At 42.6% G+C, this 17,011-nt stretch overlaps 1 protein-coding gene across 9 annotated transcripts in view; it reads left to right on the top strand.

Annotated features, from left to right (window-relative positions):
• MRAP2 (melanocortin 2 receptor accessory protein 2) overlaps nucleotides 1-15,715 on the top strand; it is a 52,996-nt gene extending 37,281 nt beyond the window's left edge. For 5 of the 9 annotated variants that reach the window (XM_043457415.1, XM_043457412.1, XM_043457414.1 and 2 more), the window contains one exon: nucleotides 13,145-15,715. In XM_043457415.1, coding sequence (XP_043313350.1) covers nucleotides 13,145-13,535 — 391 coding nt within the window. In that variant the 3' untranslated portion in view covers nucleotides 13,536-15,715. Of the gene's footprint in view, nucleotides 1-13,054 lie in introns of all 9 variants that reach the window. The other 4 variants (XM_043457419.1, XM_043457417.1, XM_043457416.1 and 1 more) reach the window with 2 other exon arrangements.
• Nucleotides 15,716-17,011: the final 1,296 nt, after the last annotated feature.

Below are 17,011 nucleotides of genomic sequence, written 5' to 3'. Positions count from 1 at the left end.
TTTTCAGACATTAAGGTCTGGGAGAAAAATTCAAACACATGTTAAATGAAAGTAAAAGACCATTTTATTGAAGGCTATGGAGATGGATGGTTGAGAATCTCTGGAATAGCCACTAAAACAAATATGAACTTTCCCTTTTCTGTCTCCTTGTTTTTGCAAACATCTGCACATGCCTTTGCTTCAGTATATTGGTCCAAGGAGTTTAGAAATCTGGTGTGGATTATAGCAGTTGTAAGGGCTTCTCTGGTGGCTCAGAGGTTAAAGCGTCCACCTGCAATGCGGGAAACCTGGGTTCGATCCCTGGGTTGGGAAGATTCCCCTGGAGAAGGAAATGGCAACCCACTCCAGCATTCTTGCCTGGAGAATCCCATGGATGGATGAGCCTGGTGGGCTACAGTCCACGGGGTCACAGAGTCGGACACGACTGAGTGACTTCACTATAGCAGTAGTAAAAGAAGCCGAGGACAAGCTCAGGTTCGGGCTCAGCTAGTAGAGTGACCGGGAAATAGTAAGCCCTTATCTCTTCCTGCTCCTCAGCGAGCCAGATGGACTTTTCATGGCTGTTGAGAGGTACTTGTTTGACATAAGATGCACATGATTTCATAGATGGGAACACCCTAGCTCAAAAGGGAGCATGACTTCCCATAATGTGTAATTTTGTGTTTGTCTAGGCCATGATATTTGGTAAAACATTATTCTAGATGTTTCTGTGAAGGATTTTTTTTTTTTTTTTTTAGGTGAGATCGGTCTTTTAGGAAGACTTATCATTCCCCATAATGAGGGTGGGCCTTATCCAACTGCAAAAGGCATTCCTAGAAACAGATGGACCTCTGTCTAGCAAAAAAGGAATTCTGGCAGGGGACTGCCTTCAGACTCAGACTGCAGCTCTTCCGTGGGTCTCCAGCCTGTCCAAACCCTACAGATTTTGGACTTGCCTGTCTCCACCATTACATGAACCACTTTCTTAAACTAAATCTGTCCCCACCTCACCCTGAATGGATAGATAGATAGATAGATAGATAGATATAGAAATAAATGTGTACAGGCACACACATTCACACACACCCAAACACCCCTGTTGGTTCTATTTCTCTGGATAACACTGACTAATACATTGCCTCAGCATTTCACATTGACCCTGGGTAGCTGAGGCTTGTTTTTCCCCTTTTCCAGCTGGCAGTTTGTCCTTCTAATAGATGATTTCTCTTTTGATGGTTATTCTTAGTCATCTCAAAGAACAGGGGTCATTGTAACCCTACATGCTTTTGGTGAGGCTAAGGAGAAAGTTTGACCTTTTCATTTTTACTTTTAATGAAAAGATGGATCAGCCCTCAGGGCCACACTTTAAAAGTTTTTCTGAAGCAGTGTAAGACGTGCATTTGGCTGTAGTATATGAAAATCAAACTGAATGATAGAGACATATGGAGAAATCCCTAAATGGAGCAGTTAAGAATGGTTTTATATCTTAGTAAACTTGACATTTATTTGGCAGGAAATATTTTTTGTAAAATAGACATTATCCAAGCAGCCAACTTTAATATGAAACAATCAGTTTTAAGTTTGCCCCTGATAATTAGACATGGAGGACATAATGATAAATCACTGAGAATAATACTAAGAACATTTTTTGACATTTACCATCTGCCAGGGTCTGTTAATCACTTTATAGTATAATCTCACTAAGTTCTCACTGAAAGATGAAGTATATCACATAGGATTTATCCTATAAAATCTCACTTTACAGATGAGAAAAAGGAGACTGAATCACTCATATAAGGATTCACAGGTTTAAAAAAAAAACTATGCATATTAAAAAGCAGAGACATTGCTTTGTCAACTAATGTCCATAAACTCAAAGCTATGGTTTTCCCAGTGGTCATGTATGGATGTGAGAGCTGGACCATAAAGAAGTCTGAGTGCTAAAGAATTGATGCTTTTGAACTGTGGTGTTGGAGAAGACTCTTGAGAGTCCCTTTGACTATAAGGAGATCAAACCAGTTAATCCTAAAGGAAATCAGTCCTGAATATTCATTGGAAGGACTGATGCTGAAACTGAAGCTCCAATACTTTGACCACTTGATGCAAAGAGCCAATTCATTAGAAAAGACCCTGATGCTGGGAAGGATTGAAGGCAGGAGGAGAAGGGGACAACAGAGGACAAGATGATTAGATGGCATCACAGACTCAATGGACATGAGCTTGCGCAAGCTCCGGGAGCAGTGAAGGACAGGGAAGCCTGGCGTGCTGCAGTCCACAGAGTCTCGAAGAGTTGGACACGACCGAGAGACTGAACAGCAGCAACAAATGGAGCCAATCCTCAAACTAAAGTCTCTCTGAAGCTCCTGTTGTCAACCCTACATTAAATGACTTCATATCAGTAATATTAAATCTTTCTCTCTTACAGCAAAAGATAATTAGCAAGCTATCAGATTTGCTTTCTTTCATCACATACTGGATCAGGCACGGGCTCTGGAGTCAAGCTTTTCCAGATTTCCTGGATTCTTAACCTCTCTGTACTTCTTGATTCCTCACTTGTAAAAATGAAGTCATCGCTGCCTCCTAGGGGTCCATAAAGATTGAGTGAATGGACGCTTACAGAACTGCTGGCATGCACTAGCCTCCCAGCAGGCAGCCCTCAGTGAAGATCAGTCCACCCCTGCATGGCTCATGGCATCCTGGGGAGAGCAGAGGGGTGCAGGTAAAGAGTAGGAAGGAAAAGAAGATTCTCATCCTCCCACAGGACAGCCAGGCCCTAAGCTTTCATGTTGGAGCTACATGTGCCAAATGTGACTTCATTCTACCCTGGCTTCACCTCACCTTGGCTATGTCTCTCAGAAAAAGTTCTTTTTCAGTTGCTCAATCATGTACAACTCTTTGCAACCCCGTGGACTGCAGCATGCCAGGCTTCCTTGTCCTTCACTATCTCCCAGAGTTTCCTCAAACTCATGTCCATTGAGACGGTGATACCATCCATCCATCTCATCCTCTGTCATCCCCTTCTCCTCCTGCCTTCAATCTTTCCCCACATCAGGGTCTTTTTCAATGAGTTGGCCCTTCACGTCAGGTGGCCAAAGTACTGGAGCTTCATCTTCAGCATCAGTCCTTCCAATGAATGTTCAGGACTGATTTCCTTTAGGATGGACTGGTTTGATCTCCTTGCAGTTCAAGGGACTCTCAAGAGTCTTTTCCAGCACCACAGTTTGAAAGCATCAGTTCTTTGGCACTCAGTCTTCTTTAAGGTCCAATTCTCATATCTATACATGACTACTGGGAAAACCATAGCTTTGACTATATGGACTTTTGTTGGCAAAGTGATGTCTTTGTGTGAAGAAAGAGTAAGATGATTTTAGAAAGGGGACTAAGTAGAGAGTCTTAGTCATGGCTCAAATGTCTGAATTCTAACAGCTTTATGTAACAAGCTCTGTGGGTTGTGGGTCACAAAGAACATCTCATCCTCTGTTGTCCCCTTCTCCTGCCTTCAATCTTTCCCAGCATCAGGGTCTTTTCAGATGAGCCAGTTATTCCCATCAGGTGGTCAAAATATTGGAATTTCAGCTTTGGCATCAGTCCTTCCAGTGAATATTCAGGACTGATTTCCTTTAGGATGGACTGGTTGGATCTCCCTGCTGTCCAAGGGATTCTCAAGAGTCTTCTCCAACACCACAGTTCAAAAGCATCAATTCTTTGGTGCTCAGCTTTCTTTATAGTCCAACTCTCACATCCATACATGACTACTAGAAAAACCAAAGCTTTGACTAGATGGATATTTGTTGGCAAAGTAATGTCTATGCTTTTTAATATGCTGTCTAGGTTGGTTATAGCCTTTCTTCCAAGGAGCAAGCATCTTTCAATTTCATGGCTGCAGTCACCATCTGCACTGTTTCCACTGTTTCCCCATCTATTTGCCATAAAGTGATGGAACCAGATGCCATGATCATAATTTTCTGAATGTTGAGTTTTAAGCCAGCTTTTTCACTCTCCTCTTTCACTTTCATCAAGAGGCTTTTTAGTTCTTCTTCACTTTCTGCATAAGGGTGGTGTCATCTGCATATCTGAGGTTATTGATATTTCTCCTGGCAATCTTGATCCCAGCTTGTGCTTCAGCCAGCCCAGCATTTCTCATGATGTACACTGCATATAAGTTAAATAAGCAGGGTCACAATATACAGCTTTGACATATTCCTTTCCCAATTTGGAACCAGTTTGTTGTTCCATGTCCATTTCTAACTGTTGCTTCTTGACCTGCATACAGATTTCTCAGGAGACAGGTCAGGTGGTCTGGTATTCCCATCTCTTGAAGATTATCCCACAGTTTGTTGTGATCCACACAGTCAAAGGCTTTGGTGTATTTAATAAAGTAGAAGTAGATATTTTTCTGGAACTCTCTTGCTTTTTGAGGATCCAACGGATATTGGGAATTTGATCTCTGGTTCCTCTGACTTTTCTAAATCCAGCTTGAACATCTGGAAGTTCACGGTTCATGTACTGTTGAAGCCTGGCTTAGAGAATTTTGAGCATCACTTCTGATTAAGGCCCCAACTCAGAATTAACTAGTGTTGAATCTGCCACTTAGTTCTATCTTTTTCTCAATGGAGACATCCTGGGCAGACTGAACGGCTGATCTATGGAAAGAGTGTGTGAATCCCCTTGGAAGGAGTAAGACATAAGGATGGCAAATAGGCTTCTTCCCTGAAGTTTACAACTTGGGGTCATTTTAGCATGAGAACTTCAATTCCAGAGTCACTGCCTACTCAGTGGCTTCTGTTAAGGAGAGGATGTGTCATAATGAGATTATGAGACAGGAGTAAACAGCTCTCTAAATCTCACTGTAATGCAGCACAGGTTTACGTTGTTCAAGCTACATGTCTTCTGAGGGTTGGCAAGGGGTGGACCAATGCTTCTTCATTGTAGCTGCAGTATTTCTAAGGTTCAGCCTCCTGAATTGCTGTGATGAGCAGTGGGGCACATGGAGAACTCACACTTGCTGGTCTGTTCTTCAGCCAGGAAGTGACACACATCCCTTCCTCTCACAGCTCATTGGCCAGGACTAGCCACACTCATCTGACTGCCAGGCTGGGGAGGGTAATCTCTGTGCCCAGGAGGAGACTCAGATAAGGGTGAGTGCTGGTAAAGCAGAGAGCAGAGGGAGAAAGACTCATAAAGCTGCCATCATGCCTTTTTAAAAAGCTTTTGGGTCCAAGAAGTAGCTTTAATGGGGATTATTTCCCCATGGAATATCTGCTGTTGTATGGGGTGGGGGGACCCTCTCACTTGAATCCTTTATAGACAGTCAGGATAAAAGAACCATTTTCCTGTGCTTTCTCCACTGAGGAGCCATTTACTCTCTTTGCCGTCTTGTTAAAGCATCATAATCGCCTCATTGTCATAAATCTGCCAGAGAGAAGGAGTAAGGGAAAGCCTTGGATTGCATTTTATGTTGAATATTTTGGACTTCTTAAAAAAAGATCAACTCTCAGACATCATACACCTCAGATATCCTCATTTTGAGTAGCCTTTGCTAAGTGCACTTGTCTAGGTGGAGATGGTCTTTTTTTTTTTAGGGATGAGGACGGTATTGCTCATGACCTTGCAAAAATGGAAATTGCATTTTACCTGGAGTTGCAATTTACCTGAGTATGATTCTCACCCAAGCATGGGTACAGCGTAACTAAAAGCTAACAGCTGGAGACTGTCTGTGCTCAAGGTCTTCGATAATGACCAAGGTCGTAGGAACCAGCTGAATGCAGACATAGCAGGTTATTCCTAAGGAAGATCTGTTATTCTGAGAGGTCTCCATACATCAACAGGTAAAAAATCCAACTGCTTTATATATCTGATTCAAGTTATACACCTTTGTTCAGTAGTTTCTTTTAATTCTCCATCAATCAAGAGGTATTTCCTGAGTGCAAAGCTATGGCTTGCCCAGGACGTACTGAGGGTCATTCTAAGGTAGTAGAGTCTTTCCTCAGAGACTGACATCTCCCTGGCAAGTCAGAACTACCAGTGAAGGCAACCAAGAGGCACTTACACACACACACACACACACACACACGGGTTTGGTTGGTGCCTCTGCTAGGGCATGAAGGTCTCAGGACAGGCTATGGCTCCAGAAATGGTTATTATCATTTTCTCACTGGTGGGTCATCACAAGAGTTTTCACTCTTAGTAGGTCTTTGTTTGGCTTATGCATCTCTAAAAGTCCACTGGAAGTCACTGCCGGAAGTAGTAGGTGCCCACAGACTGGACTGCCCACCACTTTTTTATGGGTGGAGCAAAGCTGCAGCAGTGAAGGCTTGCTAAGACTCTTAGAAGCAGGCAGTCCACTTGTAAAAACTCATAAATCTGTAAAATTCCTAAGGGAGTAACGCAGAGCCTTACGGGTGTTTCCCCTCTGCCAGTGAAGGGGGGGAGTCGTCTGACCTCCTGACTTGATTTGTCTTAGGGTCACAGGGGAAGGAGCACGTCCCTAAATACTGGAGATGGCTGTGCCTTTCACAGGAATCAGGGCTCCAGACCATCTGCAGATACAACTGTCCAGGGTCTAATGACAAGTCCCCTTGAGAGATGCAGAGAGGAGTGGAATACAGCACAGCAGTATATAGGAGAGAAAAGATCACACCAGGCAGCTCTGACATGAGACAGGAAGGGCCGCACCCTGTATGTGATTGATCTATTCACTAAGTCGTGTCTGATCTTTGCGACCCCATGGACTGTAGCCCTCCAGGCTCCCTGTCCATGGGATTTCCCAGGCAAGAATATTGGAGTGGGTTGCCGTTTCCTCCTCCAGGGGATCTTCCCAACGCAGGGATCAAACCCACATCTGTGTCTCTGCATTGCAGGCAGATTCTTTACCACTGAGCCCCCTGGTAAACAGTGTAAGAGAAGGCTGATTAGATAGGACAGGAGCCCAGAGAAGGGGAAGATTCCTTCCCGTTGGGAGATCAAAAAGTCCATGGAGGCAGGGACGTGGGAGTTGGATAGCAAAGGACAGATTTGATTTTGACAGAGAGGAGTGGAAGGAACAGCACAAACAAAGGCACAAAGGGGGACCACCCTGAGGGCTTTGGGGGTCGGGCAGGTCCATGTGGCTGGACTGTAGGTTAGCCGGGGGCCTGGCGGGAGCAGACACTGGAAAGGCCACGTGATGTGGGAGTGGACTCTGAAAGATCAGGAAGAAGGATTTGGGGAATCAGTGAGTTTGTGAGCAGGGGAGTGTCATGAAAGCAGATGGCGTTCCCTGCAGGTGCTGGTGGACTGGATGGGTCCTCATGAGGGGGAATCTCTGATCTGGTTCACAGACTACATGACACAACCCAGAGTGAGAAGAAGAAAAGAACTGGAACAATCCGAACAGTCTTTTTAATCTGACTGGTGGAGTTCGGGAATATTAAATTCATAGGTCCAAATTGCATTTCTTATAACAAGCTGAAAATGAGGAATACAGATTCTTAAATAAGTGAAACAAATGAATTTCAGGTTGTACCAAAATCAACAGTTGTCATTTTTCTAAAGTTAGTATGACAGAGGAGAATTTCTTGCAAACACACTAGCTTGATCTCAATTTCATGATGACAAGGTATAGAATAGGTAGGACGGTGACAAATATAATGAAAGGCACTAAAATTCTTGGAGATTCTGAATTTTCTAATTTTCTGAGTCTGTTTGGGCTCCTATAAATACCATGGATATTTACTAGATGATTTGTTAAGTAACAGAAGTTTATTTCTCACAGTTTTGGAGGCTGAAAAGTCCAAGGTTAACATGCTGGCAGATTAAGTGTCTGGTGAGGACTTGTTTCCTGGCTCATAGATGCTAGATTTCTCACTGTGTCCTCATATGGGGGAAGGAACGATCTCTCTCTCTCTCTCTCCTCTTTTATCTGGGCACTAGTCCCATTCATAAGATGAATCACTTCATTTCCCAGAGGCCCTGTCTCCTAATACCATCACTTGGGGGATTAAGTTTCAGCATAGAAATTTTGGAGGGACAGACATTCAGTCTCTAGCACACATATTCTTCAGTTTTCTTTCTCTTTATGATACTTTAACGTGATATTACTTGCTAGCTCAGTCAACATCTCACAGTTTCTTGTTCTTTCAGTGTTCCAGTTGTTGCCCTTTTAGTAGCTCTTGTGGTCTGTGAGCTCCAACGACTCAGGGCGGGAGACACCAGATGACTCTGGGACAGCTTGGGGATGTAGGGGGCACTGTGGGCTGCAGGCAGAGACAGTGCTTCCCTTGGCCAAAAACAGTGCAAGGCAGACCTCAATGGGGCTAGTTTACCAAATCTCTCATACCTCTGATGCTGGAGCCACATTCAAGGTCTCTATTAATAGACCCTCTCTCTATTTTTTTTAAATTATGCTCTACATTTTACTTATATTATTTAATCCACATGTTAGACCATCTCTCTATTAAGGCTCACCCACCCTTGCTTTTAGGGCTTACCTGGGTGTGCCCTTGTATTGATTTCCAACCCTGTAGGCACTGTAGGAGAGGCCCCCTGCCAAGGCAGGAGTGGCTTTGGTTTCAAGATCTCTTCCTGACGATGTATTCATTCATTTAACAAAAATGTAAGAAGCAGCTACTCTATGCCTAGTACTCTGCAAGGCACTGAGGACCCACACAAGAAACTGCCTGCCCTCAAGAGCTCATCGTCTTAAAGAGGGTGCCAGGCAGGGAAAGAAAAGGGCTTAGTGCAGAGTGAGAAGGCAGGTGGAGAGAGGCCCCCAGTCCTCTGGGAGAGATCCCAACTCATTGGAGGAGTCAGGGAAGGAGGTGGAAGCAGAAATGTTTCATGAACGGCCCGTTCATGGGTTCCCATTTCAGGATGGGCAGAGTGGTATGTTTCAGAATAACCTTGCAGATAACAATGATAAAATCTGGACAAATTATAAACAGTGAGTATTGGAAGGCATTGGAGAACAAATACTAGCAGACTAAACCAGAAGGGAGAAATGTTTTTGGCCCTTGAAGGAAGGAACCTTCAGTAGTTTGTCTATGGTAATATGGCTTCACATCTGAAGGCTTTCAGTCCGCAAACCTGGTTTATCTCTTCACATACTAAGCTCTTCCTTGGTTTCCCTTTGCAATATTGAAATTTTCAGTGTACAGGTCCTACACGCGCTTTGTTATATTTATTCCCAAGTATCCTATTTCTTGATGTTGTTGTGAATGTATTTTTTTCATTTTCTTATTGTTTATTACCAGTGTGTAGAAATACAGAGATTTTTGTATAAGGTCATTTGAAAAGAAAGTGCTGGTACAAGAGGATAAACATATGAGAAAAAATGAACCTTGACCCCTGTCTCAACATATATAATAAACCCAAAGTAAAACCTCCCAGAACGGTTCAATCCAATAGAACTTTCTGTGATGACAGGAATGTTCTTTGTATTGCCTAGTTAGGTAGCCACTGGCCTCATGTGGCTGTTGAGCACTTAAAATGTGAGTAATATGACTAAGAAATCGAATTTTAAATTTTACTTAAATTTGAAGAGCCACCTGTGGCTGTTGTCTACTGTATTGGACAGGATGGTTCTAGAAGAAAAATTAGGAGAATATCTTTGTGATTTTAGAGCTGGCAATTAGTTCTTAAGATGTAAAAGCTCTAACATAAATGATAAAAGTTAGTAATTTGAAATTAACTGAAATGTAAAGCTGCTTATCAAAAGACATCTCTAAGAAAATGAAAATGCAGATCACAGATCAAGAGAAAATACTATCGTATCCAGACACAAACACTATTTATTGCATGACTCCATTTGTATGAATTTCAAGAACAGGCTAATCTGCAGTGATAAAAATCAAAACAGATCGAGACTTCTCTGGCAGTCCAGTGGTTAAGACTCTGTGATCCCAGTGTAGGGGGCATGAGTTCAGTCCCTGGTTGGGGAGCTAAGATTCCTGCATGTCCTACAGCACCCCTCCCCCCCACCCTCACCCAAAACAAAAACCAAAACGGATTGCTTCTAGGAGGTATTGCCTCCAGGAGGTGTAAATTGACTGGAAGTTTAAGAACAGGCAAAGCTAATCAATGGAAATAGAAATCAGATCTGTGTTACCTGAAGGGGCTGGAAATTGAATGGAAGGAGCCTTTCCAGAAGAAAGGAAATAGTCTATATCTTGATTAGACGGTTACGTGGGTGTATGTGTCAATAAAAATACATTGAATTTTATGTTTAAGATCTATGGATTTCAGTGCATAGATTTTACTCAGTGGTGGGATGAATAGAAACTGAATTAAAAAGAAAAAAAAAAGAAGCTGAATTGAAACAAGCCATGTCCATGACCACAGTTTTTCACATACAGGTTTTTTAGTTTATCAGTCAAGGAAGGAAAGAGGAATAAAAGGATGGTCTGTTTAGGTGTCTCAGACGGTAAAGAATCTGCCAGCAATAAAGAGACCCGGGCTCAATCCTCGGTCGGGAAAATCTTCTGGAGAAGGGAATGGCAACCCACTCCGGTATTCTTGCCTGGAGAATCCCATGGACAGAGGAGCCTGGCGGGCTACAGTCCATGGGGTTGCAAAGAGTCAGACACGACTGAGTGACTAACACTTTCACTTTTCAGACTCTAAGAGAACAAAGATGGATTTTCCCTTATTTTCAGGAAGGGAGAATCAGATTGTACTTTTATCACAAGGAGAGATCATGGGGAGAAAGATGAGCGGGGATGAAGCAGGGAAGGCATCTTACTGTCCACTGCCGGGCTCTGCCCTGGGGAAGGGGCAAGATGCTCTGCTCTTGTGCCTTTGTTTTTCAGCAAGGGCTGGTGCGGAGGGAGGTGTTCAGTGGCCCCAACTCGTAATCCTGAGAACGTGTAGCCTGGGTAATGGAAGAGCTGCTGGGCGCAGTGGGGCTGGCTTTCATACTCAGCTGATGCTCCAGATAGGCAGGAAGCGAGTGCTCAGAGCTTCTTAGCCTGGAACTGGGAGACGGTGTGATCCCAGCCATCCTAACTGTGCTTTTTTCTAACTTGTTAATCCCCTCTTTTTCCTCGATGACTTTTTAAGTTTCTTAGGTCACAGATTGTCGGCGCCTTTCATACCTGTTCTCAAACATCTTTTAAACTTGGGTGAAGTGACAACCAGGGGAAGAAAATCACATTTGCATTAAAACACAATTCTGTCAGTCTCTCTCAAATGATTTTTCTCTGAATTCTGAATACATAACCTATTAATGTTGTACTCTTGTGTCAACCATTGATCTTTGTATCACCTTTACTGAGTGGACAATGAGATTGGTTAATGAGGCTTATCACTAAAAGGAGGAACTCAGATTTCTGAGAGGAATTCCTCATCTGATGTCAGCTGGGTTGTCATGCGGGAGATAAACCTGATATAAAAGTGTCTCTGCTGCCTGGATTGCACAGCTTCTAGAATTACTGAACCCTGAAATCCAGGTGATTCCTGATAATTTGGAGGTGAGTTTCTAAGAATTGTAAATGGATCCCATATTGCCTCCCCCGTGACAGCTTGGTCATAAACGCTGTATCCTGAGTCATAAATGGGATGGGGAGGAAGAGGTTTAAAAACTGAAGTCACATAGGTTTTGGGTTGTTGTGTTTTCATTTTCATTCATTTCTATACATATTTTGATTTCTTTTTTGATTTCTTCTATGATTTGTTGGTTATTCAGAAGCGTGTTATTTAGCCTCCATATGTTTGCATTTTTAACAATTTTTTTCCTGTAATTGAGATCTAATCTTACTGCACTGTGGTCAGAAAAGATGACTGGAATGATTTCAATTTTTTTGAATTTTCCAAGACCAGATTTATGGCCCAGGATGGCCTGGTGCACTGGGAAGACCCAGAGGAATCGGGTGGAGAGGGAGGTGGGAGGGGGGATCGGGATGGGGAATATGTGTAAATCTATGGCTGATTCATATCAATGTATGACAAAACCCACTGAAATGTTGTGAAGTAATTAGCCTCCAACTAATAAAAATAATTGGGAAAAAAATTTTTTTAATAAAAATAAAAAAGGAAGCAGAGGCCAAAAAAAAAAACCAAAAAAACTGAAGTCACTGAGATTACACATGCCTTAAATGCAGACTCCAGAGCCTACTTGTCATCAAGTTCTGTCCTGGATTTGAAGGCATGTTCAGACATGATTCTTGACCTTATGGAGTCACTCTACCTGTGTGGGAGTCACGTTTATATCAATCTGGAAAGGATGGTGATTAAAGTAGGTGGGCTAGGGACTTCCCTGGTGGTGTAGTGGCTAAGACTCCTTGCTCCCAACGCAGGGAGCCTGGGTTCAGTCCTTGTTTAGGGAACCAGATCCCACATGCCACAACTAAAGAACCCACAAACCACAGCTAGGACCTGGTGCAGATGAATTTTGGGTGGGCCGTCAGGTTATTCAATTTGCATCTGCTCTTTCTGTCATGTACTTACTGTGCTCATCGAGAGTTATTTTGCTCATCCATTCACCAATTTCTACCATTAAATTGCTCATTTGTTCCACACTAAATGAAACAGGCAATTAAGAAGCTGAGTTTTCTCCCCACTCCTGTCACGGATTGTGTCAGGCAAGCAGGTAGTCTGACTGCTTCTTACCTTGGCTTCTGCCTCTGTGAAATAGGTATAACTTTTGGCCTAAGTGACTACACAGGTCAGTTTTGAGAACTGGGAGAGATCAATGGATATGGCAGTGCTTTGACAAACATGAAACTCACCCCTGTGGGATCAGATTGTTGTTCAGGCTGGTCTGATGTCGGCCAGCGGCTCTAAACTGGACCATGAGTAGTGATCCTTGGGGATTCTAAGAAAATACAGCTTACCTGTCCCTTCTGCCAGAGATCCTGAGGATCTGCAAGTGGGAATACTGCATTTTGAGAAGCCCTACAAATAATTCTGCTGCAGATAGAATACCAAGGGCCCCCCTGAGAAATACTGGTGTGTGATGCAGAATATAGAAGATCCCTCAGCGAAAAGCATCTTTTCAGGACGGCCCAAGGGCCCACGCCTTGAGGCTTTTGCCTTGCGTTGATTTGTACATCTTCAGAAGTAGTGTCTTTCAGTTTGATGTTTGTCTGCATTTTCTGTACAGGGACGTGTTCTTCATAGATGCTGGAAACCATCGTCCCGCGGGTAACTGAGCTGGAGGGTAAGGAGTCTTTTATTTTGCCTTTCTTCACAGCAATGCAGAGTCTTCGGAGAAGAGATTCAGGATGAACAGCTTTGTGTCAGACTTTGGAAAGCCCCTGGAGCCCGATAAGGTGTTCTCTCCACAGGGCAATGAGGAATCCAGGTCCTTCTTTCACTGCTACATCAGTGAAGCGGACCCCTTGGAGAAGGCCAAAGCTTGTCTCCAGACCACGGCCCTCGACAGTGAAGTTCATCTCCAGGAAGCCATCAGATGCAGTGGGCGGCCAGAGGAGGAGCTGAACAGGCTCATGAAATTCGACATCCCCAACTTCGTCAACACCGACCAGAACTCCTTTGGGGAAGATGATCTCCTGATTTCTGAAACACCTATTGTTCTAGAGAATAAGCCAGTGGTCCAGACCTCACACAAAGAGTTGGACTGAGAAGCACATTTTATCAGGTGTCTTCCTGAAAATGCTGGGTTTGTCATTGAATAGCCAGAAATCTCTGTTCATCGAGATTGTGTGTGTGTTTGTGTATGAGACAGACAGACAGAGGCAGAAAGACAGAGAAGAGAACCCCCTGAGAAGAAAGATGGTGGAGCTGAGTTTTCACGCCTTTAAACATATTTGGAACTTTTGGGGGAACCAAATATTTACACTATCTCATCTTCCTTGTTGAGAACTTGGTCACGTATTCGGCATCAGCGTTCACGAATGGGGTTTGATGTGCTGCGTTTCTTGTCTGGCCCTGCCACTACCAGGCTCTACCTTTAGCAAGTTACTTTGATTCTCTGGGATGCCACCTTTTTATCTGTAAGGTGAGGAGTCTGGAGTAGATGATCCAATAATTTGTGGACTTTTGACTTTGTATTCACATGAGGCTGGAAATACCCAAAATTATATAAACTAGAGGCTGCCCCCTGGTTCTTGTTATAACATTCCCCCAGGTCTGTACCTCTCTCTCAACCCTTAATTGAACCCAGCTTATGTCAGGGGCTCGAGCATCTCCCAGGATGTCAGGAGACCTTGCCTCTCATGGTCACTGTGGCCAAATTTATAGCGCTTTGCTAAAACAGCTCAAACCTGGAGACAGCCCCCACACCCCATGCCCCAAGATGAGCACCTTATATGACAGTCCCACCCCCCCAGATGTATGGCAGGCTGTGAGCTGAGTCAAAGGAAGTGTGTTCTGTGTCCCCGTGTCAGTGTAGCTGTGATTGGTCACCCTGCTGCGTCACTGGCCGGTGAACAAGAAGAGTGCTCTTTGCCAGGCAGATGTGTGGGTGATGGCTGTGTGGCTGGTGTGTAGCCTTGGAGGTGGGATGGTGAAAGGGTTATAAACACCCCATCAACCAACATTCCAGGCAACATGAGGGTTAATTTCATGAAGGAATGAAATCTGCACACTGTTTTGGAAATGACTTTGGAGTTAATTTCATGAAGGAATGAAATCTGCACACTGTTTTGGAAATGACTTTGTTTTGCAGAGTCACATTGCATGCATGGCCAGCTACTAACCTCTGGGTGGCATTTTCAATATGGACTTTCATTTACCACCTGTCTTGCTTAAACTGAAAAATAAATACATTTATCACACCATAATTTTCTCTGGTTGTTTTCACACAAAGAAAAAAATTTTCATTTTATTTAAAAACAGTCCCACGTTTATAATGCCTCCTAATTTCTGTCATCTCTAGGATCCTAGTGGTATAAGTCATGTAACAAATTTCTTTGAGGATTTATTCCACCAAAAGAAATCCCTTTCCCATAATGTCTTTTGAGGAAAATAGTATTAAGACTCAAAGCATGTGACACTTCTTATGGTTAATATACATTCTTGTAAAAAGAAACTTCCTGTTTTCATTAAAGACTGCTGATTTTAATGGCTTTTATGAATGTGAATATTATTATTCATAATTTAAGTAATTGAATATAAACCACAGTTATCTATTACTAGGATGCAAAACTATTTAAGTGGCTTTTTAGTTAAAAGTAGATTTATTAGAAGACTGACAGATATTTAAAAGATAGAAGAATATTCATGGCTATATACCATTGTTCTTATTGACTAAGTGTCAAGAATTGTGAAGGGTCTAAGATCTGACCCCTCTTTCAAGCTTACAAGCTATCATGACACAGTTCTGTGGAAGCTGGCAGAAGGCACGAGACTGCTGGGTCAGAGACAAAGAACTTCACGATGGCATAGCAGGCCGTGTGTGCTTCATGTTCAGGGTGGTTCCTGAGTCCATTTGCTGTTGCTCTTGTAACAAAGGACCACTCACTCGTGACTTAAAGCAGCCCACCGTTATTGTCTTACCGTTCTCAAGTGCAGAAGTGCGAGATCCGTGACAGTGGGCTAGAATCAAGGTTTCATCAGGGCTGTGTTCCGTGTGGAGGCTCTAGCGAAGGATCCATTTCTTGTCTTTTTCAGCTTCCAGAGGCTGTTCACATTTTTTGGCTCATAGCCCTGTATCACTGTCACCTCTTCCCACTTCACCTCTCTGTCTCTGACCATCCTGCCTCTCTCCTATAAGACCTTTGTAATAACATTGGATTACCCACAGTAGTCTCTCATCTCAAGATTCTTAACTTAATCACATCCACAAAGTCCTTTTCACCATGCAAGGTACCAAATGCATAGGTTCTAGGGATTATGAATGGACATGTTTGGCGGGGGGAGGGCATTATCCTACTACATTCTCCTCTGTGACCCCAAAGATTCATGCAAAATATATCTGTCTCACCCCCAACATCGTCTAAAATCTCAATAATTACATCGTCAAATCAAAGTCCAATATTTAGTCGATATAGTGTCAGCTCAAGGGTCCCAAATATCATCATCTTATTCATCTAAATCAGGTATGGCTGAGACCCTGAGTAGGATCCCAAGACATGAAGACAGCCTAAATGTCCATCAACAGAGGAATGGATAAAGCAGATGTGGTATACTCACACACACACACACACATATGCACACAATAGAATATTACTCAGCCATAAAAAATAATGAAGTAACGCCATTTGTAGCAACATGGATGGACCTGGAGATTGTCATACTGAGTGAAGTAAGTCAGAAAAGGACAGATATCATATGACATTGGTTATATGTTGATTCCTAAAAGATGATTCAATGAACTTATCTCAAAACAGAAATATATTCACAGACTTAGGAAACAAACTTATGATTACCAAATGGGAAAGATGGGGAGAGAGATAAATTAGGAGTTTGGGATTAACATATACACATAACTGTATATAAAATAGATAATCAACAAGGACCTTCTGTGTAGCACAGGGAACTTTACTTGATATTCTGTAATGACCGTTGAATTTTATATGTAAGATCTTATATATATTTTATTTATATGTTATGTTTAGTTCTTTAAAAAATTGATCTTTTTTCTTGATATCCTGATTTCTATTATGTTTCCTATGATTTATATTTAATGATTCAGTCAAACTTATTTTATATTCTCTTTTAGATTGTTTCATAATTTCAGGCTCTGGAATAGTGATCATCCTGGCTTTGAGGATTAGCTACTTCTTCCTCATGCCAATTATTTACTTCTGTTTTTTGTCTTGTGTGTATTATATGCATGGATGCATGTGTAGCATAGTGTGAGCTCTTCAGCATGTATTTTTTTTTCCTATGGTTATCTCACACATTCTAGTTTATAAAAGTTCCCCTAGAGAACAATTTGTATTGCTTATCCTGAGGCCCCAAGTGATTTGATCAATCTGGAATTGTTAAGTTTTTGCTTGAGAATTCCTGAATCATAAAGAGTATATCCATTTGGATTCCACATCCACATGAAGCATGGGCTTGGAGTTTAGGTTTTTTATGGGAGACTTGATTTTTTTTCCTGGAGACCTTGGCAGCACCAGTTGCTCCATCTTTTCCCTGTGTCTGCATGTAG

Source organism: Cervus canadensis, chromosome 33 (genome assembly GCF_019320065.1).
Source record: "Cervus canadensis isolate Bull #8, Minnesota chromosome 33, ASM1932006v1, whole genome shotgun sequence".
NCBI lineage: Eukaryota > Metazoa > Chordata > Mammalia > Artiodactyla > Cervidae > Cervus > Cervus canadensis.
The sequence above is the reverse complement of the archived record's forward strand: the minus strand, read 5'-3'. Positions and strand labels throughout refer to the sequence as shown.